This window comes from Pseudonaja textilis, chromosome 2, assembly GCF_049901715.1.
Source record: "Pseudonaja textilis isolate UNSWEBS1 chromosome 2, rPseTex1.2, whole genome shotgun sequence".
Classification (NCBI taxonomy): domain Eukaryota; kingdom Metazoa; phylum Chordata; class Lepidosauria; order Squamata; family Elapidae; genus Pseudonaja; species Pseudonaja textilis.
The window spans coordinates 165,739,760-165,767,270 of NC_141991.1; the positions used below are offsets into that span (position 1 = coordinate 165,739,760).

The 27,511-nt window shown below is 34.8% G+C and overlaps 1 protein-coding gene across 1 annotated transcript in view; it reads right to left on the bottom strand.

The window, feature by feature from the left end:
- ZCCHC7 (zinc finger CCHC-type containing 7) overlaps positions 1-27,511 on the bottom strand; it is a 132,446-nt gene that overhangs the window by 18,002 nt on the left and 86,933 nt on the right. Inside the window, exon 6 of the mRNA XM_026712626.2 lies at positions 25,936-25,971. Within this exon, the coding sequence (XP_026568411.1) occupies positions 25,936-25,971 (36 nt within the window). The remainder of the gene's footprint in view (positions 1-25,935; positions 25,972-27,511) is intronic.

Genomic DNA, 27,511 nt, shown 5'->3' on the forward strand with positions numbered 1-27,511 from the left:
TGAAAGGTATATATAATCAAGGAATATTCTGAAACAGCCTCCCTTGCATCATGTGTTTTAAAGGAGTTAAAACAAGGTATTAGGATGATCAAGCCGTCACCTGAGGACATCCCAGACTGTCACACTTCAGCTCTTATTCCTTAGGTTTTAATATCGGCTACATTTCAGGTATTCTAGTAGGTTTAGCAGCTCTCTTAGTCTGATTGCTAATTTCAGTGTATTTCAGGGGTGGGCAACTATGGCCCCTGGACAACCTGTGGACTTCAACTCCCAGAATTCCTGACTCTGGAATTCTGGGAGTTGAAGTCAACAGGCCACAAAGGGGCCATAGTTGCTCATCCCTGGTCTACTTGGTAAGTTATGTAAAACTCTAATTGGCTTCATTGGATTTCCTCTGAAACTTTATTATCATTGGGTTTAAAAAAGCCAAGCTAATTATTAAACCTCTAGTTTATGAGCGTCAAATGAACTTGGCTAAATTATCAGATACCATCTAACCTGGAGGTGGTTGTTCTTGTTTTCGTTTTATTTTTATCCTACTGGCTAAATTCCTTATCCTTATCTATCTAAACACGACAAAGCAACACATAACTTTAAGTTGTCTTGTCTCATATTATACCATCAGCCGTCTTAAGAGAGTATATGCTGTAATAATCCTGTGGGAGATAAGATTTGCCCCAGAGGTACAAAAAATATTGAAACTTACTTATGTTGCATCGTACAGATCACACCATCACAGAATTTGCACTATATACTAACACCAGTCTATTTCAAACTAAAATATGATTTGTATTTGACAGATATTGACTCAGCTGTTACACCCAATATTGCCATTATGTGCTAAAGCTTGTAATCTTTGCCAAATAAATCTTCACAAATTGATTTAGTGATAAACTAAGTAGGCCCAGAGCTTTATGCTGTTCACTGCTAACTTTTGCATGACTGTACTTATTCTGGATTGGTCAAAAGATTGCAATGGTGACGTTGAATGTTTGTCTCAGGGACATTCTAAAAAGAATAGAATGGAATGGAATAGGGCTGAAAGGGACCTTAGAGGTCTTATAGAACACCTCCCAGCTCAAGCAGGAGAACCTATACCATTTCAGACAAGTGACTGTCCAGTCTCTTCTTAATCTGTTCCACTGGTTAATTGTTCTGACTGTTAGGAAGTTTCTCCTTAATTCCAGGTTGTATTTCTCCTTGATTAGTTTCTATCCACTGTTTCTTATACTGCCCTCTGGTGCTTTGAAAAATAAGTTGTCCCCTCTTCTTTATGGCAGCCCCTCAAATACTGGAATACTGCTATCATGTCACCCCAATCCTACTTTTCTCTAGACTAACCAAACCCAAATCCTGCATCCATTCTTCATATGTTTTAGTCTCCAGGCCTTTAATCAGTTGCTTTTTTTTACACTTTCTCCAAAGTCTCAACATCTTTTCTGCAGTGTGCTGACCAAAACTGGATGCAGTAGTACTCCAGGTAGTCCTTCTAAGGTTTTATAAAGTGGTATTAATACTTCATGTGATTTTGATTCTATGCCTGTTTATATAACCAAGGATTGTATTAGCTTTTTTTGCTGCTGCCACACACTGCTGGCTCATGTTTAAGTGATCATCCACTAGGACTCCAAGGCCCCTCTCACGGTTATTGTCTTTGAGTCAGGTTTTGCCTAATCTGTACTTGTACCTTTGGTTTTTCCTGCCTAGATGTAAAACCTTGCTTTGCTCTACATTAAATTTCTTTTTGTTGGGTAGGCCCCATTGTTCAGTCTCTCAAGGTCTTTTGGGATCCTGAGCTTGTCTTCTGGGCTGTTGGCTATTCCTGCCAGCTTAGTGTCATCTGAAAATCTGATGAGTTCCCCCTTCTATTCCCTCATCTAAATCATTTGTGAAGATAGTGGGCCTAAGACTTATGGTACCCCACTGCTTACTTCTCTCCATACAGATGTAGTACCATTAAGGACTACTCGTTAAGTATGGTTTGTCAGCCAGTTACAAATCCACCTGGTGGTGATGCTGACTATCCCACATTTATCTAGCTTACAAAGAAGTAGGTTGTAGTCTACTTTGTCGAATGCCTTATTCACATTGAAGTATACTATGTCCACAGCATTTTGCTGGTCTACTAATTTAGTCGCTTTGTCAGAGAATGAAATAAGGTTGTTTTGGCAAGATCTGTTTTTGACAAACCTATGCTGGCTTTTAGTTATAATTTTGTTTCTAGATGTTTGCAAATGTTTTTTATTATATTTTAAATAAAAATAGATATCGATCTTAAATGATAGCTAATGAATGGCTCAATACATTTTCTGGACAAGGAAATAAATCCATAATATAAAACCAGTATAAATATTAACTCTTATGCAAAAATGATTGACTATTTACTCCAATAGGGTCTTTATCTTGCACTCAACTAAGATCCAAATAGGCTCATACCAGAACACAGATGTACATATTTTAATATGAAAGCTATAGAAGAAAGAAACAAGCATGTTATAGGCATATTTAACAATAAACAGGAGAAGAATGAAACAATACATATCATTGAGCTAAGAACTGCAATCCGATTTATTTGGAAAATGTGAGTTTATATCACCAGCTGTTTGTAATTTCTTTTTATTGTAAAGATAATGTCTTTAGTGATAATACCAATGGCATCATTTCATACTGTGAAGGAAAAAGCAAAAATAAATTATTCCTGTATTTTACTAAGAAAACAACAGATACACGAGATAAAGTGATTAATGATACGGTGTCTTGGAGGTTGAATGGAACTCAACAGGTTGCTACTGAAGAAGAGCTGAGGATCTTTTGAACTCCTAAAAGTATTTATGATGTTAAAGCCTTTGAGGTGCTTACTGTAGTTGCTGATGTTCAACAACATGTGTGGAAGGTGAAGAGTGTGCCCACACATGCTCCAGAAGGCAGCTCCTCACAAGAAAGCCTGTAAGAACCAGAGGGACTGTGCAGCTTGGAAAAACAGCACTAGGAGCCAAGGGGGAAAGATCAGCCTTTTGCAGTTTCAAGTGTAGCCTTTAATGGACAATGATCAAACCCCACTTTCTAACTTTGGATTATTATTCCTTAAAAGCTAAAAGACATCTTTGGAGCAGCAGTTTAATTGGACCATCTGGTGAACCTTCCTATGACCCACAGTGTGCCTAACAGAGAAGGAAAAGGGAAAGCTATAAGAATTTAAACATTAGCTGATAGCAAAAAGCAAATTAATGTTTATATTATAAGTTTTTAAACAGACAAAAGGAACAGCTGTACTTTTATGGACTTTGTTTATATCTAGTTCCTTTGAGTGGATGAATTAAATACTACATACCCTCATGGGAAAGCACTAAAAGACTGGCACAAAGATTGAAAAAATATAGAAATACTGACTATGAATGGATTGTGAAGATGACAGAACTTGCTGTTATGGACAAACTAAACTTGTCTGATTAAGGAAGGAACAATAACAATGTTTACAAAATCTTGGAAAACATTTATGGACTTTTTGCTAAAAATGGATAAAACTGAACTAATAACATCAGGATTTATTGATTAAAAATCCTGTATTTTTATGGCGAGAAGGGAACCATGATATATAATTTTGGAAGTAGAAATGGTAATAATTATATGTATAACTGTTGTAAGGAAGAGCAGAAGTCACTTCTTTAGGTAATTTTTTTTTCTTTCTTTTTCTTTTACTGCTTCTCACTTTTTCTTTCACTCTTCCTATTTTTTCTTTTTTTAGTTGTTTTTATTTCTATACTTTTTAACCCTATAATAACCCCAAATAACAATTATACAGGTAGTTTGTGAGTATGTTGTTAAACATGTCATGCACTCCAGACATTCCCTTTCTATTAAATAATTCCTTACTTGAGCAGTTTTTTTAAAAAAAATATTATATACATAATAGCAGAAAGGTTCCTTTGATGTTGCTTTAAAAAAAAGAAGCAAAAATCAAGTGATAGCATCATCAGAGCACATAGATATACAAAATCATTATGGAAATGTAATAAACATCTGTTGAAGAAATGTGAGGTTTAACAATCTTAATTTCAGACAAGAGTATTTAAAACGCTGGTGGGTAAACGAATTTAATACATTCTATATTATTTTAATACTGAAATCCCAAAAAAATATTTCAAAGTTTTTTCTTTGCAAATTATACTCATATTGTTAACTTTGATTTGAAGATGGAACATGGTAATAATTCTATTTAATTGTGATTCCCAACAGAATAGATTAAATAATAAAATATTTCAATACGTGTATCCAAGTGTCAGAATGAAATCTATTTCTATGGCTTCTGCCAATTTTTTACTATGGTAATTTTTGATTTGGCAGAATTCTAAACTGAAATACCAAACATAAAATTTGGAAATAAAATAAATGAAAAAAATATTTCTAACCCTAATCATACAAATATTAGGTCTCAAAAGTCTTCTAATTCATAAACAATCTTTATAGTGAAATATTATGTGAAATATTTGTAATTATAAGTCAGGCTCCAGAACACTGGCTTATAATATCATCTATATGATTATCTCTCTTTCTCTTTCTCTTTCTCTGTCTATCTATCTATCTATCTATCCATCCATCCATCCATCCATCCATCCATCCATCATCTTCTACATTGCTAATATTAAATCTTCATGATAAAATAAAACAAAACTTTATTTTTCCTTAAAGGGTATGCAATCCATTCAATGTTGCATAGCTATTTTGTATAGAATAAAAGATTTAAACAAGGCAGGGCATTAAAATTTCAATCATTTCTTATGGAGCTGTGAACTTTTTTTCTATTTTAAATATTAAGTCAAGTAGTTGAGGTATCCGCCTTAATCCTTAGAGACGACCTGTACATCCAAACTAAACATTCACATTTATGACAGCAATATAAATGGTCTTCTAAATTAATGTGCAACATTAAGTGAAATCGTTTCTTGGAAAGATACAGGTATCTATATTTTATTTTGTCATCTTAAACATATCTGGGTCTTTATGACCTTATTAAAAAATGTATTTCCCCCTCTTAAAAAAAAAACATTCCTAGAGCAAATGGACTGCATAAATAAGCAATGTGCTATGAGGCTTCAGACTAGCCGATAAACCCTTTCAATTTTCATGCCAGCTTCTTCTTTTGTAATTCAAATCTGGCTGGAAACTGGCAGTTCTGAAAACTGAAACAAGCACTGCCACAAATACCTTGTAATGCTATCGACCTTGTCTGCCCATGCAGTGAGAAAGGGGGATGCATATGTGTCTGCAGTCATCCAGATAACACAACTCATTTTTTGGGGGGTGGGGGTTGAATAACAGAAACCAGTCCAGACTGTGTACCAAAAGCAGAGTCACTACCAAGCAAAGAGGAGAGGAAGTCTCTTCAAAATACATACATTAAAAAAAAACAACCCATACACGGGGCTCAGCCGCTGCTTTCATTACCAATTTTAATTTAGCTCCTCCAGTTTGCCAACCAGATAAACTCCAGTGCTGTTTTTTTTTTAATCTATTTGCCACATTTTATGTTCAAGATTATAGTAATATGAGGAAGAAGGAAAAATCACTTTTAGGGGAAATAAAGAAACAGATCCGCTTATCAGCATCCATCAGAAAGTTCATTAATCAGCCAGGCTTTGTGCCCCTTAAATTGAAAGGTTAAATAATCCTCTCAGGAATATTTCTAGGCGCCACTTGCAATTGTCAGTGTGGAGCTGCCATTCACAACACTCTGGATCAGTGACAGAGCATTTTGCCAATGTTTGGACCTCAAACAATGATGGACAAATGGCCTGGCTCACAAAGAACTCCTTTTAACTAAGAGGATGGAAAAGTACTATGAGCTTTGATGTTGATTGGAAATATGGATGAGAGTGAAGGAAGACAGGTTGATGAAGGAAACTAGCATCCTTTATATAGGAACACAAGTTCAACTGTAATTGTAATTATATTTTAGAATCTCCCTAATATATTAGCATTTATGTACACACACTTATAAATTAGCTGCACAAATGTTTCTACAACTTGAAAAGCGACAGATGAACATGATGAAAATATTTGGCTATGCTGTGTCGAGCAGCTAGGCAAATCCCAAGTATATTTCTGGTTATTGACACCCTGCACTTAGCCATATTTTTACTGTGCAGGAAATGACAAAAATAACCCATAATATGAAAAGCATTTGCATTTTTTTAATAAAAGGGAACTGTGTATTAACATATTTGTTCACAGTTAGGAAAAAAAACGAATGAATACACCACAAGAAAGTAACAGGTGCAAAAAATTAAAGTTCTTTTTAAAAATATATTTCTGTGTTTTATTCTTTAAAATAGCCCTCTTATGACATAATTAAACTCATTCAATCCATGTTATGTTATACTTAGACTGTACCATTCAATGCAGGTAACAATCAAAATAATTTCAAAGCAGATCTAATCCACAAAAGCAAATATGCTGGATATTCCATATGCCAATCTATTTAGTAATTCTATATACTCACTTTGTATGGCCACCTTAATATCTAGCAAGATTATAATGATTTAGACCTTTATCTATCTACATTGTCTATCTCTCCCAATCCATTGAGCTGTAACTATCTGTGACTATTGTTCTATTATTTTATTTCTGTTCTATTTATACTCCTTCATTTTCTTCTTCTTTTATTATTGTAAGCATGATAGGTGGCAAATAAGTTTAACAAATAAACAAATAATGAAAACCATCTAATAATCTAATAGTCTTCTTGAACCTAGCCAAATGCTTATCTGGTCCAACATCTTGTTTCTCACAGAGGTCAACTAACATAAAGCCTAAAATCATGACATGAGGCCATATTGAATAAAATAGATCTATATTCCTTTGTATCTATACACACAATTTCTAAAATTAAAAAAATAACTAAATTTCAATAAATCTGACTATATAATACTATAAATTATTTCTAAAACAAATCAATGTTTCCATCAGAATGAAAGCAGGCATTTCTGTAAGAATGATACTATCTAAAACATACTTTTGAAAGCTATCAAATGGGTATTTTCTGACTTCCCAAAAGTAATCGTTAAGAGTTAATCATCTAATTCAGGAAGAAGCAACATAGATAAAAATTATATAAATAGTAGAATATATCAAGGCAATCTACTGAACATTGATTTAGCACAGAAGAAAAAATAGAGGACATACAGTTACAAGACTATAAATTTTTAATGACTGTTTGGGAAGCAATCAGTAAATCTGAAGTAAGCTTAGCAGCAGAATTGGCATATAGCAATGACAACAGTCTTTCATTTCACTAAGAAGAACACCATGTAAATACACCTGAAAAACACTAGGTAAATAGCAACAACTATTTTCACAACCATTCCTTCTTCAATGTGTCCATTAACAAAAGAATCAATACATCAGACAGAATTGAGGATATTTTCTATCTTTTTCATCTCCAGTCCTTCCAAAAGGTCCTTAGGCTATGAAGTTAGTTGTGTCATCTAATAAGTTTTACTGTAAGTGGAAATTGCTGATTGCAACTCAAGACATTAATTGCACTGTTTTAATTATTGTTTTAACCTAGAAACAATATGCCACTACCCACACAGCCATACATACATACATTGTATGTATGAACAAACAAACAAATAAACAGAAGAAGTTTTGTACGCGCAATATCTGCCAGTGGCTTTCACACCAGTTAGGATGTGGAACTCGTATAGCATGCTGGAGACACAAAGTCTGTTGTGATTGGGCCCAAATGAGCAATCTCTGGGTCAACTTGTAGATCCAGAAAGTATGCCGTTACTGAAAAATGTGTGTCCTCTAGAATGAAACACCCCAGCCCACCCCCACCCCCCGCAAAATCCAGATGCCTCCCATGGCATTCAGGAAACTGTTAAAGACCTGACTATTCTCCCAGGTCTGGAACAGGGTGAAAGCTGATACCAGATGGATAGGTTTTATTTGATTATATATTGTTTTTAGGGCCATACTTGATTCTTTATTGTGTGTTTTGTATTTCATGTTTTTAATTGTAAGCCACCCAGAAAGGTTGAGAGTCAGGTAGCCCATAACTGTACAGCCAGACAACTAGCCAATCAGTGCTATTTTCCCACCAGAACTGCAAACAAACAAAAACACATTTCATTATTACGAATCCTGTAACAATCAAATATCCTTTCAGTTTCACAATTTAGAAGGTGGTTTTATGGTGGTGGTACTGTAATAAAAATCACTAAACATGTCTCGGACACACAATGTTTAAAGTGAAGGGGGAAAACAGTGCTCCTATTGATTTCATTTCTTGCAAATCAGGCCAGCAGTCCCCTTAAAGGACTTCCTTTAAAGCAAAAGTTCCTTCCAAAGAGAGAACTTGGTGTCTTACTCACAAGCTTAGCTGAGCTTCACTGCTGAAAAAAAACATTTCCTTTCTTTTGTTTTTTTTGCATTTCAAGTTTCATGCAGCTGAGCTAGAAATAAGTCAGCTTACTTCCAAACCCAGTAGCCATTTTAAGATCACAAAACCACAGAGCTGCTTTTGAGCTAGTGAAGAATCCCTGTGTCTTTTTTTGACAAAAAAAAAAAAAGATTTTTGCCCAAACCGCATTTGGAATTTGGGTAGGACAAAAAAACACAAAACAATTCTGCAGAAATTGTATGTTGTCAATAAACACTGATGATTTAAGATAAGAGATGCTGAACACTTTCATAGTCAAGGGCTGAGTTTTGTTTTGTTTTGTTGTTAAAGAAAGGAGGACTGATGCAACATTATGATTTCTCAATGGGGACAAAGCCAAAATATTCTGCCTTTTGATGGCAAAGGCCTGGAGGCGTTCAGGGTTAATAGTGTACTATCTTAAGCAGGTTACGACATAGTACATATTACAGTGCAGGTTACAACTATGAGTATTAATGAATGCATGTTAGCATAACTTCCAAATGCTGTTTCAGAAGTCAATAGCTCTCTGCTTAACTAGAATTTCAGTATCTGGATACAGCGCAGATTTTAACAAACAGCTGCCAGAAAGATATCTGCTGTGATGCTAATAGCAAAATCGGAAGAGCAAGCATTCTGCCCATGACCAGAGCACTATTATACATCTGCACTATTGCTATGAAAGATGAAAATTGTTAAATACATGGAGAATAACTCTGTTATAAGGCAAAGGCTTCTTCAGGTTGAGCTCAATTTCTGTTGAGGTATTTGTGGAATACAGTTTTTGCAGAAACAACATGGAAGATGTTTTCCCTTGGCTTTTGTGAGATATGTTTTAACTTCCTAGCCTAGTCAACAATGTGACTATTCCCTGGTGATCTTCCAAACAATTAGTAATTCAATCTGACCTTGCTTTTGTCCATCACATTAATTGTATTTAATAACTAATAAATTCAATGCTTAATTCTTTTAAAATGTGAACTTTTTCCTTGGCCCAATCTATTTCTTTGCCTTAATCTCACTTGGGCAGTGGAGGAGGGGAGAAATATGGGCCCCAGCATACTGTATGTAGCACTCAGTCCTTGTACCTTCTCTACAGCCTGCTTGGTATATTGATTTGGTTAATAGTTAAAAACCAGGAAGTCATGAGTTCTAGTCCTGCACAACATCAGCTGGATGATTTGGGGGTCAGTCAATCTCTTTCAGCCTAGGAAGGAGGCAAGGAGGCAGTGCAAATCACTGAAAAATCTTGTCAAGGAAACTTGAGGAATCTGTTCAGATACTTACCAGGATTCAACACTTAAAAGACACACACACACACACACACAAAAACACTTTTCTAAAGAAAGCACCTTTGTACTGTTGAACAAATGAGGTTTTTTACTATTTTTTCCTTTCTCTTTTTGCAACCTGCTTGTAAATCTCAGAATATGTTTCATCTTTTCCATTAATCCATAGTGCATGCTACTAGCTCTACAATGAATTCCTTACTGATATAAGCCACTTCCTGAGGCAATATGATCTGAAAAGCAGGACATTTAATTAACTAAGGTAAAATTTACCATGATTGAAGGTTGGCTGGACTGCATTGAACACTCAACTAGAATTCTGGCTGAATATTTAAAAAACATTATATTAATATACACTGATAACTCTTCTTGTTAGCATGTATAGCTTAAAAATTAGACAACTCTCTCCATGGTTTGTTTATCATGTTCCAATAAGCAAGAAGTACGATTGGAAAAAAACTTTCAAGCCAACTTAAAAAAATGCAAATCATATAATTGGGAGTAATTGTGAAAGCTTCTCTATGTGTTTTTTCCACAAATAAATTAAAAATTAATTTATTTGAATTGAGGATGAAAAAACACACACACACACACACACACACACATTCTTAAGTTTTCGTGGGTACTTACATGTACGGTATTCAGTTTTGTTCGGGTATTTTCCCACGTCATTATAGTTGCGCTTTTAAAGTTGTAGCAACGTTTTGGCAGAATCTCATCTGCCATCATCAGGCTTCTGTATTGTGTTCGTCTGATATATATATATATATTATTCTCTCTCTCTCTCTCTCTCTCTCTCTCTCTCTCATGAAAAATGAATCCAAGCATTTCTCGAAAAAAACCAAAGCAATGTGCAGAGAAAACAAAACATTGAAAACTAATGAACACAAGAAATTCCAGTCATTTTGCTAAGGTGGCACCAGCTCTTCCAGTGAATGAGGTGAGGCTTGCAATATATTAGATCAAATACAAAAGCATAAAATAGCATGTTAAGTATTTGGCTAAAAATTCCACTTTTCAGGTTAAGGCTAAGAGACCAGAATAAAGCTGGCTATAGAGGCAGTTGCTATGGACAACTAACATAGAAAAAATCCTGGTAGGAAGGGCCACTCAGCCATTTTGGAACTTGCTTTTATTTAAGACATGAAATTGATGAATCAATCCTCAATTAGAATAGGGGATCCATCAAGAGAGGTATTCTCCAGCAAAAGGTTTAAAATTGGAATCAGTTCATTTATTGTTGTTCAATGGTCTAAAGTAGGTAAAGGAAGAGGCCAAAGGTGTCCATTCAAAGAGGAATCTAAAATTCCTTTTGCTATGGAATAATCTAGCTGGAGATCTATTCATCCAAATAAACCATCAAACATTGTTTTATATCATAACAGGATTTACATTTGCTTGCAGTCAGTCTACACTGTGCTGGTTAATGTAACTTCAGGGGTGGGATTCTACCAATTCGGACCATTTCTGTAGAATCGGTTGTTATGATTCCGCACAGTTCGGGGAACCGGCAAATCATGCCCCTGGCTGGCCCTGCCCCTCTCCGTCCACCACTCCCCTTCCCGCCCGATCAGTCCTTATCACGCATGCGCGACATTGCGAGTATGCCAACATCACTGACTGCATTCTCCACCTCCTAGTCATTCCTTAACATATTTTCCCCCTCCCAACAATCAGCTGTTCCTATGATCAGCTGTGCCAGGATTCCCCTTGCTGTTTTACTGCTTCACCCAGGAGAGTGAAGGTCTTACTGCTTCCTGAGGCCCAGGAAGGCAAAACATGGAGGGGGGGGGGTGCTGCCAAAAAAAGCCACACCCACCCAGTCAAATGGCCATGCCCACCTAGCCATGCTCACCTAGCCACACCCACAGAACCGGTTGTTAAAAAGTTTGAATCCCACCCCTGTGTAACTTCCTTCACAGGCATAAGAAAGGCGTATATTAAGAGAACAGATGATACTGAAAGACTTACAAGAGCTTTATAAGAAAAGGACTCAGAAGATTAGAGTGACATGAGATTCCCCTTGGTGGCTACACCTTGGGAATGCAATTTAATTCTTGACCAGAATCATACTGTATTTCTGCGACAGGCATGTTGTGATACTGGTAGCGTGCACCTCTTGGCAATGGCCATTATCATGCTTTTTCCATGAGATGAACATGTAATGAATGGGTAACCACATCTGGAAGCGAATAATGAAACCCATTTTTAAACAGATTTAATGGAGCAGAAACTAGATTTTTATTGTGTTTAAATTTGCAATTTTTGGTATCACTGAGAAATATTACACCTGAAAGCATTTTTGGTAACTGTGAAAACTTAAACGTTGATAAAGAAATGGAGATTAGTGAGAAGTAAAGAAACAAAATCAGAATGGATAAAATATTATTTTCCTTTTCTTTGTCTAATTTCCTACTTTCGCTACTAGTTTATTTTGTGTGTGAATTTCTAATTTAAAATGAAATGTTTCATTTCAGATCAGCGATCTGTTTCTTTCTGTTTGATAAGTCATATTCATAAACTACAGCTGGGCAAATATGTGCAATATGTTTTACAAGTTGCATCTAAAACTGCAGAAGTTACCACCGAATTAAATAAAATTTCAATAAAATAACCTGTAGTTATGATACAGATGAGTTCAGGAAGAAAAAAAAGATCAAGTTGCAATTTTATAAATAAAAGATAAAGAAAACATCCTATCGTCCAAAATCAATGCTTTTCTTGCAATTCTTCCATTTATATTTTCAGCTTGCATGAAAAATAGGCATGTATCTATATGACTTCTAAATATTACATTTGTAAGTACTAATATAGAAACAGGACACAGGAAAATTAAAAGCTGTAGAAAGTGATGCATGGGCTAAAAGAAAAAAAAGTCATATATTCAGCAATTGGAAAATGTATGCATAGAATAAAGGCATATATTATTTTACCATATATCTTGGTAAAATTGAATTTCAAAATTGGCTTGTAGAAGTGCTCAACTATCGGGCCTAGATTATTTTGAAAATCTCGGGCCATTTTTCTTCTTGGTGCCATTGCACCCATCCATGTGGTATGGACATTTCAGAGAATGGAAGGCATGCTCATTTCTTTTATCTGCGTGAGACTGAAAGCAAATAAACTTTGCAAGCAAGCGCTACATTCATTCTACTAAAAATGAGTGGCTTCAATGTAATTAATAGCTTTTGCTTCTTTTTGGATGAATTCTTCTCATTGCAATGTGAACTCCATACTGGGGTAATGTCCATATAGATTCACTGAAGCTATGAAAGTTAGCTTTGTCAGTTGTCTGTCAATACTCTCAACACATAGCTGATCTATTTGTATAATTTGATTTTTTATTAGGCCTGAGATGTCCATGACTCTGCACTTTCTGTAGACTTCATTTCAGTTAATGAATTGGGCTAAGAGACAGTGACTGGCTCAAGTGATCCATGCATAAGGCCATAACAGAATTAATTTTCCTGGTTTCTAGTCAGGTGCCTTAACCACTACACCAGGTGTGTCCATCCTTTTGGCTTGTCTGGGCTACACTGATGATGAAGAATTGTCTGGGACGCATATAAAATATATAATATAGTTAATATACTGTACATAAATAACAAACTTCCTTTACTTTTTCTATTTTTATTATAAATAAATTACTTTGTGGGGCCACAGGTTGGAAATGCCTGTACTACACCAAACTAGCTTCTATATCAATACTTTATCCTCATTAAATTCATCCTGTTTTTTTACCAGCTCTGGCCCATTTTAAACAACTGGGACAATTTTTAAAAACCTCTCTATTCCTTTTTAAAAGCTATTGTGCTTAAATTATTTTTACATTATACTTTCTGGTCTTTCAAAGAAGACAGGAATATTCAAGCAGATAGACTCGAGCAGAGGCGGGTACTTATACAGAGTAGGAAAGATAACAGCAAATCACATATTGCATTCTTGATATGGCAGAAAGGATGACTATTCTTCATTAAGTGATTTGGAATACATAGCCTATACCAGTTATCTTCTATTCCAGTTCTTCTCAAACATTTATATGAATGTACACATAATTTCATTGGCTATCTAATGTAGATCCATATAGGTCTAAATTTTTATACTGAAAAAACAGCCAAATCATTCCTTGTTTTAGATACTGTATATCCACACAATTTTTTAATGTTACTGCATTACATCTATAGCTTTAAGGTTGGAAAAGAAAGAGAGGAGTCAACTTTCTCAACAAAAAGAAATAATATATTCAAAAAGCAAACAGGCTTCTAATTAGAAACAGATGCTTCTGAACTTAACAAAACACCAAAGGCAAAGAATAGAAATGTGACATCTGATGTTCACAAGATCATTGGGGAATATGAGGGTAAATACTTCTAAATACCTCTAGGAACTGCTTTACCCTTTTCCAAATTTCCACTTGCATTTATACAAAGGAAAACCATAGGACATTTTTTCCATGAAATAACTTTTGATCTACTTACGTATAACAAGAAATTTACAACTCTACAATAAATCTACAAGTTTCATTTACCTATAAATTATTTTATTGTAAAATGCTTTGAGCTTTTCTTTTTTAATGAACTGTGTAAGTGTCATAAACACATACATACACATACACACAAAATTAAGGTTAAACATTTTAACTTACTACAAAATAAAACAATTTTGATCTGGAACACAAGAATTTTGCTTACAGAAAGAGTACTTACAATATTGGCTTTCTGTTGCAACCCTGAAGATGAATTATGGAGAATTAAAGGAACTTTTTAAGAACATGTAAAATAATATAAGATCTCCAAAAAACGAGTAGTTAGCAAATTACTCTCCCCTTTCAATTAGAGAGGACATCCACTGAAAGAAAGGTTAACAGAAGGTCTCCCGTTTAGAGAACAGCACCAGAATTCATGAGAAATCTTGCTGATGTAAAGCTCTGGATCCAAATTCTTAATCCATTCTCAGAGGAAACTTATATATTAAAATGTTTCTTTCTATGACAGTGTTCCTTCTGTGAATAGGAATTCCTTCTATGAGGGCAGGAGGAATCTATGGCTACAATTCAGTGCATACAACCTACAAAAGAGAAAGAAGCAGCTGCAAGTAGGCACTTTTTGCTACTAGCTATTAATCAAAACAATAATAATGGGTAGCAAAATAAAGTAGTTTGGCCAAAATATTCCTTTCAAGGAGTATTTTTTTTAGATTCCTGAAATCAAAAAGGCAAACACTTCGTTTGGGGACCAAAGGAACACAAGCTTGTATGTGATATTGTATCTTTGCTATGAAAAAGAATGCTTTATCAACAGAAGACAATGGCAAAGTATCTGTGTTAGAAATCCCTCTTAGCCATCAATGAAAATATAGAGAAACAACCTTAGAAGCTATTATTTGGAGAAAAGAACTTCAGCTTATTTGAGGTTTCATGTCATTTCATTTCATTTCATTTCATCAGAACTAACCATAGATGTCTGAAGTCCCTCTGAACTCAAGCCTAGTTTGTAAGTGCAGAAAGCAGAGCATAAGAACAGAACATTAAAACCTCCCAAATATCTTTTCTTCCATCCTCATTCAATTTATGAGACTTAATAACAATTCCCTTACTTTATAAGCTTCTTCACTTATTCTTCATCCTTGTCATGACTATGTCGTGCATTTTTCTTCACCCAGCACAAAAAGAGTAATAATACTTAATTTATATTTTGGTAATACAGGTAGTTCTTGATACATACATACATACATATGTGTAAATACACACACACACTGCTCAAAAAAATAAAGGGAAACACTTAAACAACACAATGTAACTCCAAGTCAATCACACTTCTGTGAAATCAAACTATCCTCTTAGGTAGCAACACCGATTGACAATCAGTTTCACATACTGTTGTGCAAATGGAATAGACAACAGGTGGAAAGCATAGGCAGTTAGCAAGACATCCCCAATAAAGGAGTGGTTCTGCAGGTAGTGACCACAGACTACTTCTCAGTTCCCGTGCTTTCTGGCTGATGGTTTGGTCACTTTTGAATGCTAGCGGTGCTTTCACTCTAGCGGTAGCGAGACGGAGTCTACAACCCACACAAGTGGCTCAGGTTGTGCAGCTCATCCAGGATGGCACATCAATGCGAGCTGTGGCAAGATTTGCTGTGTCTGTCAGCGTAGTGTCCAGAGCATGGAGCTGATACCAGGAGACAGGCCAGTACATCAGGAGACATGGAGGAGGTCGTAGGAAGGCAACAACCCAGCATCAGGACCGCTACCTCCGACTTTGTGCAAGGAGGGACAGGAGGAGCACTGCCAGAGCCCTGCAAAATGACCTCCAGCAGGCCACAAATGTGCATATGGCTGCTCAAACAGTCAGAAACAGACTCCATGAGGGTGGTATGAGGGCCCGACGTCCACAGGTGGGTGTTGGGCTTACAGCCCAACACCGTGCAGGACGTTTGGCAGTTGCCAGAGAACACCAAGATTGGCAAATTCACCACTGGCGCCCTGTGCTCTTCACAGATGAAAGCAGGTTCACACTGAGCACATGTGACAGACATGACAGGGCCTGGAGATGCCGAGGAGAACGTTTTGCTGCCTGTAACATCCACCAGCATGACCGGTTTGGCAGTGGGTCAGTAATGTTGTGGGGTGGCATTTCTTTAGAGGGCTGCACAGCCCTCCATGTGCTCACCAGATGTAGCCTGACTGCCATTAGGTACCGAGATGAGGTCCTCAGACCCCTTGTGAGACCATATGTTGGTGCGGTTGGCCCTGGGTTCCTCCTAATGCACGACAATGCTAGACCTCATGTGGCTGGAGTGTATCAGCAGTTCCTGCAAGATGAAGGCATTGATGCTATGGACTGGCCCGCCCGTTCCCCAGACCTGAATCCAATTGAGCACATCTGGGACATCATGTCTCGCTCCATTGTCCAACGCCACATTGCACCACAGATTGTCCAGTAGTTGGGGGATGCTTTAGTCCAGGTGTGGGAGGAAATCCCTCAGGAGACCATCCGCCACCTCATCAGGAGCATGCCCAGGCTATTGTAGGAAGGTCATACATTACTGAGCCTCATTTTGACTTGTTTTAACGACATTACAACAAATTTGGATCAGCCTGTAGTGTTTTTTTCCACTTTAATTTTGAGTTTAACTCCAAATCCAGATCTCCATGGGTTGCTAAATTTGATTTCCATTGATAATTTTTGTGTGATTTTGTTGTCAGCACATTCAACTATGTAAGGATCAAAGTATTTCATAAGAATATTTCATTCATTCAGATCTAGGATGTCTTATTTTTGTGTTCCCTTTATTTTTTGAACAGTGTGTGTGTGTGTGTGTGTATCTTTGGTTATTCGGTTTTTCTCCCACGTAAAATTGGAAGTATCTTGGCGATACTTTTATACGGGAGAAAACCCGAATAACCAAAGATCCACATACAAATACCCGCAAAAACCTCTGAAAACATATGTGTCTGTCTGTCTGTCTGTCTGTCTGTCTATCTATCTATCTATCTATCTATCTATCTATCTATCTATCTATCTATCTATCTATCTATCTATCTACCTACCTACCTATCTATCTATCTATCTATCTATCTATCTATCTATCTATCTATCTTTGCCATGGCAACTCAAAGCAGTTTATAACCATAAAACCACAATTTAAAACAGTAAAACTTGTAAAACTAAATAAGTTCATATAATAAAATCACCCCCACCTTCCCTCCTCAGCGAAAGCAGATTACATGAGCCATTTGATGGGCTCCATCCTGCTCTGGTTTCCCCAGGCACACTGGCAGAACCAGGTCTCCAGCATCTTACGGAAAAGAATCAGAGTGGGGGCCAGTCTAATCTCTAGGGGAATGAAAAAAAAGTGACTTATGACCACAATTGATCCCAAAATTTATGTTGTTAAGTGCGACATTGGTTAAGTGAGTTTTGCCCCATTTTACAACCTTTCTAGTCACAGCTATTAAGTTAGGAACATGATTGTTAAGTGTAAAATGACTTCCCCATTGACTTTGCTTGTCAGAAGGTTACATGACCTCAGGATACTGCAACCATCATAAATATGAACCAGTTACCAAGTATCCAAATTTTGGTCATGTGACCATGGGATGCTGTAATGGTCGTAAGTGTGAAAAATGGTCACAAGTCACTTTTTTTGCGGTGCCATTGTGCTTATTCTGCAAAATCTTCACAAACAATTGTAGTGTTGGCATTACTTTACAGCAAGATGAAAAAAATGCTGTCATTTTTTATTTGGCCACAAAATCCTAGGTAATGTTTATTCTCAAGACTTCAACTGTACAATCACTGGCACTTCTAGTACCTGCTCATTTACTAATGTTGTGAGAGGATGCAGTGGATCTAGGACAACTCACCACAGCCAATTTGCCATGGAACGATTTGCCATGGGACAATTCAATGCAGAATAACTCAAGAGAGGGACATGTAATTTGCAGTGGGCCTTGTCTTGCTTTAGGTTTAAATCTCTCAAAAGTAAGAAGTCCTTGAGGCTGAGGTGAGCCAGAGCACAGAGACCACAATTCACTTGTCCCTCTCTCTTGAGTTATCCTGCACTGAACTATCCCACAGTGAGTTGTCCCACGGCAAATCGGCTGCAGTGAATTGTTCTGTGGCAAATTGGCTGAGGCGAATCACCTGGGGCAAATTGTCCGATTCCGGACTGCAGGTTCCCCTTCATATATACCTTATAAATAGTGTTATTTGAATAAAAAAAAACTAGGAGGAAACTGGGAACAGAAAATGTTACATTCTGCAAAAAGTATTGTTGAGATAACCAGAAAGCTGGATTCTCTGTTTAAAACAACAAAACAAAAACCTAGCAGCAACTGGCAATGATGCCTTTATAGATCTCATTTAGGACAGTGGTTGCCAACTGGTGAGGCGGGGACCACTGGTGGTGGTCCACAGAGAAATGTCCCCCCCAAAGCACTCCCCCAAATAATCCAGGCTGCACAGGAACACAAGACTGCGCTGCCCACATGACCCACCCAGCTGCTGGCTCTCACCCTTCGGTCAAGTGCAAACCTTACCTTGAGTAGAGACACATGAGTGGGGACTGGAATGTAAGACCCACGGCGGGGGAGGGAAATCTGCCCCGGGATGGCTTGCTGACGTTGGTGGGAAAGTCAGTCCCATATTCCAGAGCTGCAGTAGTCACAAGACTGGCCCTTTGGTCATCCTAAAGCAGCTCCTCCAGTCCATGGCAGGCCGGTGCATCTGGATGGAGGAGCAGCTGCTCTGGGATGACCAAAGGGCCAGTCCTATGACTACTGCAGCTCTGGAATATGGGACCGACTTTCCCACCAACGTCAGCAAGCCACCGTCAGTCAAAATTCATATTAGTGGTCTGCGGGATTTAAAATTATGAGTTTGGTGGTCCCTGAGGTCCAAAAAGTTGGTGACCCCTGATCTAGGGCCTTCATGATTAAGCAGTTATTTGAAGCCAGACTTTCTTGATGTCACTTTGGCATACCCTTCACAACATTAAGCATCAGGATGTGATTCTGAACTGAAAGCAATAAAAATACCTCAGTTGAGTTATGGATTCAGTGGCTTACTTCATGAAAAAAAAAAAAAAAGGTTTTTTCGAATATTAAAAACTAGTATGCAAAAATTCAGATTCAGCCTACATGTTTTAAAACTACAAGATATTTATCTTGAATAGATTTATGTACTAAAAATATTTAACGCTTCTCATTTTTATGATGTAAGTTTGTTGCATGCTGTATTTTCATCTTAAGGATAATGTATCCATGAACGTAAAACTTTATGTTACTAATTACTACTTACTAACTACAAGAGGTCATATTTATAGTCAAGAATAATTCTAAATCCTTCTAATGTAATACAATGCAACATTTAAAATATTAAGCATGAAGACTTATTTAAATGTATTCAATACTACTTTGACATAATTTGAGAACAAATATTTACTTGTCTGGCAGGTAAAACATGCAGTAGCTCAGTGTTATTTCAACGCAAATAATAGAGACATACTTTATCGAACTAAATCTCAAATTCTGTTAATCCCTATCAGTCATCATAAAGGAACCTAATTGGAGTGTAAAGAATCTGTTAAAAAAAAAAAACTACATCTCCTAAGGAGAATTCTATTTTTTCAAAACGTCATAGAAAAAAAATTAAGCTACACTCTCCCCTCTCTCCCCAAAAAACTAAGAAAAGGTTTATTTGAACAAAAGGGCATTTTTAACTCAGTCTGCTGAATTTACCATTATTTTTTAAAGTTCTGCATCACATTATCTTTCTATTACTTTAATAATTTCATATAGATTTGCAAACATTAACAAGGATCTAAAAATTTACAATCAAGGTAGTGTGACAAAATTGGAACATGTGTAATAATTGAGAGGAGAATCATTAACCTGAACTATGAGACAAATAGTGAAAAGACTACTCTAATACTGACCATGTTTTGAAAATCTTGATTTTTAAAACATAATTTGTCCATTATAAACAGACAAATTAAAGATAGAAAACCATGGTTGTTATTGTTGCTGCTGCTATTATTATTAAGAGCAACTACATATGATACATAAAGGGACATTTATGGTACTGTATACCAATCCTTAGAAACAAATGACCAACAAGCAAAAATAAATAATATGAAAATTTCCCCAATGGAAGAGGTCATACTGATAAAAAGGGAACGGTGATAACTTCCTCCTCTTTTGTCCCCACAACCTTTTGTAATCTTAAAATCTGCTTTGGCATATTAACAGGGAAGTCTGGGTGTAAACATGTAAGAAGATAACTTTCTCTGAATTTAGCCCTATATGATAAAGACACAGAATATTTTCTCTTCTAATAGTAGCTTTCCATAAATATTAAAATACTTTAATATTTAATATTAATAGCTAGTTTGGTGTATTGGTTAAGGCAACATGCTAGAAGCCAGGAAACAGTGAGTTCTAATCCTGATTCATACATGAAAGCTGGCTGGTTGACTTTGGGCCAGTCTCTCTCAACCCAATCCATCTCACAGAGCTTTTGTTATGGGGAAAAGAGGAGGAGGAGGAGGAGGAGGAGGAGGAGGAGGAGGAGGAGGAGGAGGAGGAGGAGGAGGAGGAGGAGGAGGAAGCAATGTAAGGTATGTTTGCTGCCTTGTGTTAGGGAAAATACAATATTTTTTTTGCAAACATTTCACTCAACCCAACACATAAAGGACAGTTCAATTTCCAATGGTACTAAGTATTATTAATTTATATAGAAGAGTAGCATCTTGGCATGTTGGAAACATTTATTATGCATGTTAAGACATACATTCTGCTGAATTCAAATGAAAATCACTCCCCAAATAATGCATACAGAATTACAGTTGCAATATCTAAAGCAGCACTAAAAGTAAATACTGCTGCCATCCCACCTCATTATGGTATTGCCATTACTGGAGGTACAGGAGGAGTGTTGATATTACACAGCAGATAATGTACTGTTAGTTACTTGGGAAGATACACCATTTCTATATATACTATAACACTCTTCTAATCTAGCAAAAAAAGATTGAGGATTAAATTAAGGAATTAATTCAATATAATTATGTATTTATATATAATGTAGCTAAAGAAACATACTTCATTTCAAAATATTTAATTAGTTTCAATTAAAAATTTCAGATTGTAAGGTAATGTTTCCTACAAAATAAAGAAAAAATGCCTAGATGTAATCTACCAAATCTTTTAAATTATAATTTATTTACACACTTCGATTAAATAATAAGTCAGGATTTAGTGTTTTTGTTTTACTTTCAACATAAAGTATCTCTTAACTGGCAATCTTATTATTACTGAAGTTTTTCTTTTTTAAAAAAAATCAATGGAGTTAGTAATCATTTCAAATGAGTTCCACATTCATCCAACCCCCAACAACTTTGGGGATAAGAATGTTGTGGTAAATCATAAACACACCTAATATTGGAATTTTGTAGCGTAGCATTTTGAAGTTAAATTCTAAACAATAAAACTGAAGAGTTCTCAGTAGAACATTTGAATACTGCAAAGCTAGGCACATTTACTTGTAATGCCATTCAATCTTTTCCTTTGGAGCTTATTTCTGGGTAAAGAAAAGGATTGGCTTGAAGACTGAAAGAAAATTGTGTAAAATTCCAAAATCTACATTTAGATTAAACAAGAGTTTTTCCTTAAACTACCGTAAATGAATAACACGATACTGCTCTTTTATAAACATTATCATGTTGTAACAATCAGTGTACTGTATATATGCAAATATACATTAATCTGATTACAAGGAACTTCTTTTCAACTAATCTGACAAACCTTAAATAATTTTTTTTCTGTACGTTCTTTGTAAATTTACTATAACTTCTTTAAATACAGGGCTATTAAATATAGCTGTACTTTAGGACACTCATATTTAAATATTGAATTTAATCCAAATTTACCTGCTCACCTCATTTCTTTATTTTTTTATACAAAGGTCTTAACAGAAATTCAATAACAAAGCAAAAAATTAAAATATCAAGCATGCTTTGTAATTTCATGTATTTCAAATATATCTATTAAAATAGAAATACTGTGTTCTCTTTTGATATAAATATATGAACAGAAACATGAATGTAAAGTTTTTATGACAGTGCCTGGTAGCAAAATTGTCATGTGTTGGTGGTCATCATGGGGAAAGAGGTTGTGATACAAATGAGAGGATTGAAGTAGAGGATGGTGGAAGGGAAGTTACTGCATTCACAAAACACGGTAACAGAAGAAACCATAATCCTGGGGGGGGGAGGGGATTCTCCCATTGCCAAACAGCTTTAAATGTAAAGAAAAGTACCACACATAAAATAAAAAGAGATTCATATACTGATAAAGCTTTGTTTTTGCTTGAAATTCATTTTATTCTTAAGGATTTTAAATCAAATCAATTCTTATTGCATATGTAATATTTTATGCATAATCCATAAATTATACTCTGCCTTAAAAATGGATGACAATCTCTTTCCTTAAAAAGGATTGGTATAACATATAAACATTATTATATAAGATTTTACAAGATTTACCTGGCTTTGTATGACACCTGCTGTACATGTGAAATCTCAATTAAGCATATTTTATCATGATTAATTCCAGTGAAGATACCACCATTGTTCTAAGATATCCTATCCAACACCGTATAGCTGACATTTTTAAATTAAGACTTGAGTATAAAAAAATATACTATTTTGATATGTTAAAACAAAACTTGTACGGTAATATTGTGAAAACATCACAATATTAAAAGTTGTCTGACAATTATAATTGTATTAGAATTAAAAGAGAGTTGAATATTACATTACTATTTCTTCCATACATCATCTTGAAAATCTTATGGTCAAAAGCAACCTGTAATTATATTAATTAAAAAAAAGTATTCAGGAAGTACAAAGGAAGCTAGAGTAACTGGTATACAATCACCACTGATTTTCCAGGATGCTCTACATTATTACCAGCTACTGCTTGAAGCACTAGAATTAGGAGGGTATATATTGTTATGGTGCTTTTGGTTTCCAAGCATCATATGTACATACATGGTTTTATCTTTTGTCATCAATCTTCCATGGTTCCTGGATAGCAGCCTTCTCCAGTGGAAGGAAGAAACAGCCACAGCTTTCTGTGGCATACACACCCTTCTGAATCCCAACTAAGGTATACTCTCTGCATTGATAAGACCATAAGGACTAATCTTACATTAACACAAAATCCATCGAAGATAAGAACTGTCACATGTTTTTCTTAATGTTGGTATGATATATACGAAGTCAAGAAGACCAGGGAAAGTAAGGTGCTTCGAAGCCATATGAAATGAATAGAGGTACCTAATGGAAAATGCAGTGTGGATAGATTTGCAACTCACATGTAAAAAATGTGTTAATGTAGGCTGAAAGGTGCATATTTCATGAGCCATTAAAAATAATGAAAATAGCACATAGCTATTTATAAAATGATCTGAACTCATGTTTAATATGCATAATATAAAAAGGGATCTGATTTATGATTTTTTTTCCATTAAACACTATATATTCATTTACAGTTGCATACTAAACAGCAAATTTGAACTAGAATATATAATTCACTAAGTGACAAGCATAGAGACTCCTGCCCTAAATTAAAAATAATTTTGATTTTTTAATGTATCTTTATGATAGTATACTAGATAGTTTGGTAATTATAAATATTTTTATAGAAAATGCAATTGTAATTTTTAAAAGTATTCAACTGTACTTTGTATGTAAAATCTGTTGTAAGTCTTTTTCTTCAATGTGGATTTGTTGAATTTAATATTCAACGGCTTCTTTATACAACAAATGCTAAAAACAAAAATGTCATTTGCAAATTTGCAAGGAACCAATTTAGTATCATTTCTTAATCTTCCATGCTTTCCAAATCTCTTATTTCACTTTTCATTCTGGAAACACTCTGAAAATGTCACTAAGACTTGGTAAAGGCAATCTGTAACTATCAGCTACTTATTTAGCCATTGTTATTGGTAATTATTTTGACTGTGGTAACCACAGTGAGTCAATAGATGGCACCCCTTCTCTTAGTAAGAGAGTAAAATGAATAAAATTTACAAAGTCTCAGAAATAACAAATATGTTCTATTGATCTGAAACATTCATAGCAATTAATTAGAGATATTTTGCTTATGCATGAAAAAAAACCCCACACATTTTATATAACCCTTTTGATAAACATGCATAATAAGTAGGATTATAAGATTATTTACATGGTATATATTTGTATGTTACGCTAAATTTGTTCTCCTTATGCAGATTTCCTATATGCTTCATATTCTGGATTATTGCAAAATATTACAATCTGATTCAACTGTACTTAAAGAGACAATTGTGGAATATATTGTTTTAACATATATTCAAATATGAATCAATATTTCATAATTTTGAGGGATAATGTTAATATGTCCATGGTATATTGATATAAACAGCTCCACATTTTGTATTTTAACTTTCATTTTATGATGTTCTTTGAAAACAATTTAGATAGATAATACATTATTTTAAATGTATTTGCAATTCCTTGTGTGTGTTCAATCACATTTGGCTAATAAAGAATATTATTCTATTGTATCAATATTGAAACCAACAAAAAATATAAAGCCCTTTATCAGAATCACACAAGCAGATTGTATTCTTTCATCTCACAATCCAAAAGATAATATGAGTACTAAATGAAAGCTTACTAATTCATCTAAAATTAGTTGAGGCAACTTTTTTTAAAAAGCTTTATTTAGAAGTAATACTTTTTGCAGCCTTAAGATTAAAATAGCCAAATAATAATCTAAGTAGTTTCTCTATATTAAATTCCTATTTAAACAGAGAAGCTACATCACAATTTCTTGAAAACCTCAGAGATACTATATAGTAATGTCATCTCTGATTCTGTAAAGAAATGCACAATCAAGGAAATTTCAGAAATGTATTATTGTAAAAAGTATATAAGATTAAAAAGAAATAGTTCATACAAAAATATAGAGAAAAATAGGGGAATTCAAAATCACTGTTGTGGTCATATGTATCATCCATCTATCAACTATATTTTATTCTAAGGGGAAAAAAAGCAAATAAGTTATGTTCTTGGGCCAGCTCATCTCTTTATGATCTGCCAACAGCCATTCCAATTCCCCATGAGAAATTTAGATATAGTTAGGTAAATTATGAAGGCAAACAGAACTTTGCATGAAGTTTACCACAAACATATTTAACACTATTAATAGTCAGTTAAAGTGAAAGTTTTGTAGTACAGTTTGACTGTGTTTTATAAACTTCCTCATAAACAGATATTAAAATTTTGTTTTATTTCTAATTTTGGTGTCTCATCAAAGTAACTAATTACAAGAACAGTGAAACTATACAGTTCCAGTAGAGTCCACGATTCACTTACTGATATTGTTGGTGTTTAAAGGAGACATTTTATTCTTGCTATGTACTGCTGAAGAAGCTATAAGCAGCAAACTGACATGGTAATACCATAATACCGTAATTTCTATTATACAAACTGTTTAGAAGAACATGGCAGAAAAAAATAGCATAGGATATTCTTGCATTCTTCGATTCTAACTCTCATCAGATATTTTATTAACTTTCTTCAAAAGATCCTTGTTTCTATTTTATGGTCAGCAGTTCACAGAAGAGTAAATAGGCCCAGTGTAGGACAAAATAAAAAGGTGTTTCTACTTACTGTTAGGTGATACTGCCTCCATATTTCTGGGCAAGCCTGGAAAATAAAAATATTGATCAGCTGGGAGCATGAAACAAGGTGCTTTACAGCCTGTTGATTTTGGCATAACACAGTAACCACTGGTGTCGGTCACAGGAAAATAAGAAGCTTAACTGAGAGGGTCTGCATTTCAGCTTCAAAAACCTGGCTAGACAGTTTAATTGAATTTTACACTGGTTTAACACACTCCCTGCCATTGTCAGAAAGCCAGCAACAGTTTCTCCCCCTTTCTTTTTGCTAAAGTTTAGAACTCTTGAAGACAAGTCTATAATAATCCCAAAATGTAAATAAATGCCAGAGATGTTCAACTTTTAAGGCTGGCATGATACACTACTTAAGAGATTAATTTATATATTTTCATTTAATCATTATTCTATTTTTGAATACAATTTTAATTTTAATCAAAATATTGCATGTAGTTATGCTTTTCTGCTTGCGGTTTTACAATTTCTGCATTATTCCTCTTTGTTCTACCTCACAGAACTTGCATTGCAAAATAAGGCACATCTGAATGCACAGAATAAGACTCTCTAGAGTACAACTATAAGAAAATGCACAAAATGCTATTTAACACCATCTATTTCCTTCTCACTATAATTTTCACATTAGAAACAGAATATGGAATTTTCAAATAAAACCAGCCTTTCCATTTCAAACTTTATAAAATAGCTGTTTTGATGTTGCTCTACAATTCTTTCATTTTCTATTACTAATAGGAATAAACTTTCTGTATCATTGCAACAAGGTTTATAAAAATACATATTATAAAAACCATTCTAAAATAATCATACGATTTTCTTCTAATAATTGTAGTTTAAGATAAACTAAGAGGTTTTAAGCAATTTATATGTATTTTTTAAAAAATATATAATGGAGTACTTTCTTTCTCATTCAAATCCAAATCTTTGGTGTTTTTTTAGAGTTTACATCATTAGAAGAGGAACTGTAAGCTACACTCAATATCCCTCTGGACATAAAGGAAAGAGGTGTTATCTATTTTGTATATGCACACATATATGCATGCTTTTATATACATAAAGACAGACACACAAACACCCCTTTGCAATTAAGAAGATATTAAACAATAAACATGTCTGAAACAAACAAAAAACAAATCTACTCTTTTCCTCAATTGATTATGAAATCTGAACTAAACTGTGAGTCCCCATTTCATCCTACAATACAATAGTATTCTACTACTTTCAAGCTTTAAATGGATTTTACTGTTGGTAACATTTTCACTGGCTTAACCATAGTGATAAACAAGCAGTTATTTATCCATTAGCTCTGGTCTTGATCACTGCATTTTTCTCAATGATAATTTGGCTGAAAAACTATTGGCAATGAATGGTCTGATGCAAAAATGGCATTTTGATAGTATGTGTCTCAGTCTATTTATAATAATAAAGTTTGCTCTAGGAAATATATTACTTCTAACATTAGGAGACCAAATATTAATATTATACAATGTTGTTATGTTGAAATAAATTAGAGACTTCAAAAAATAATACTGAAACATTTATTAGGAAATGGCTAA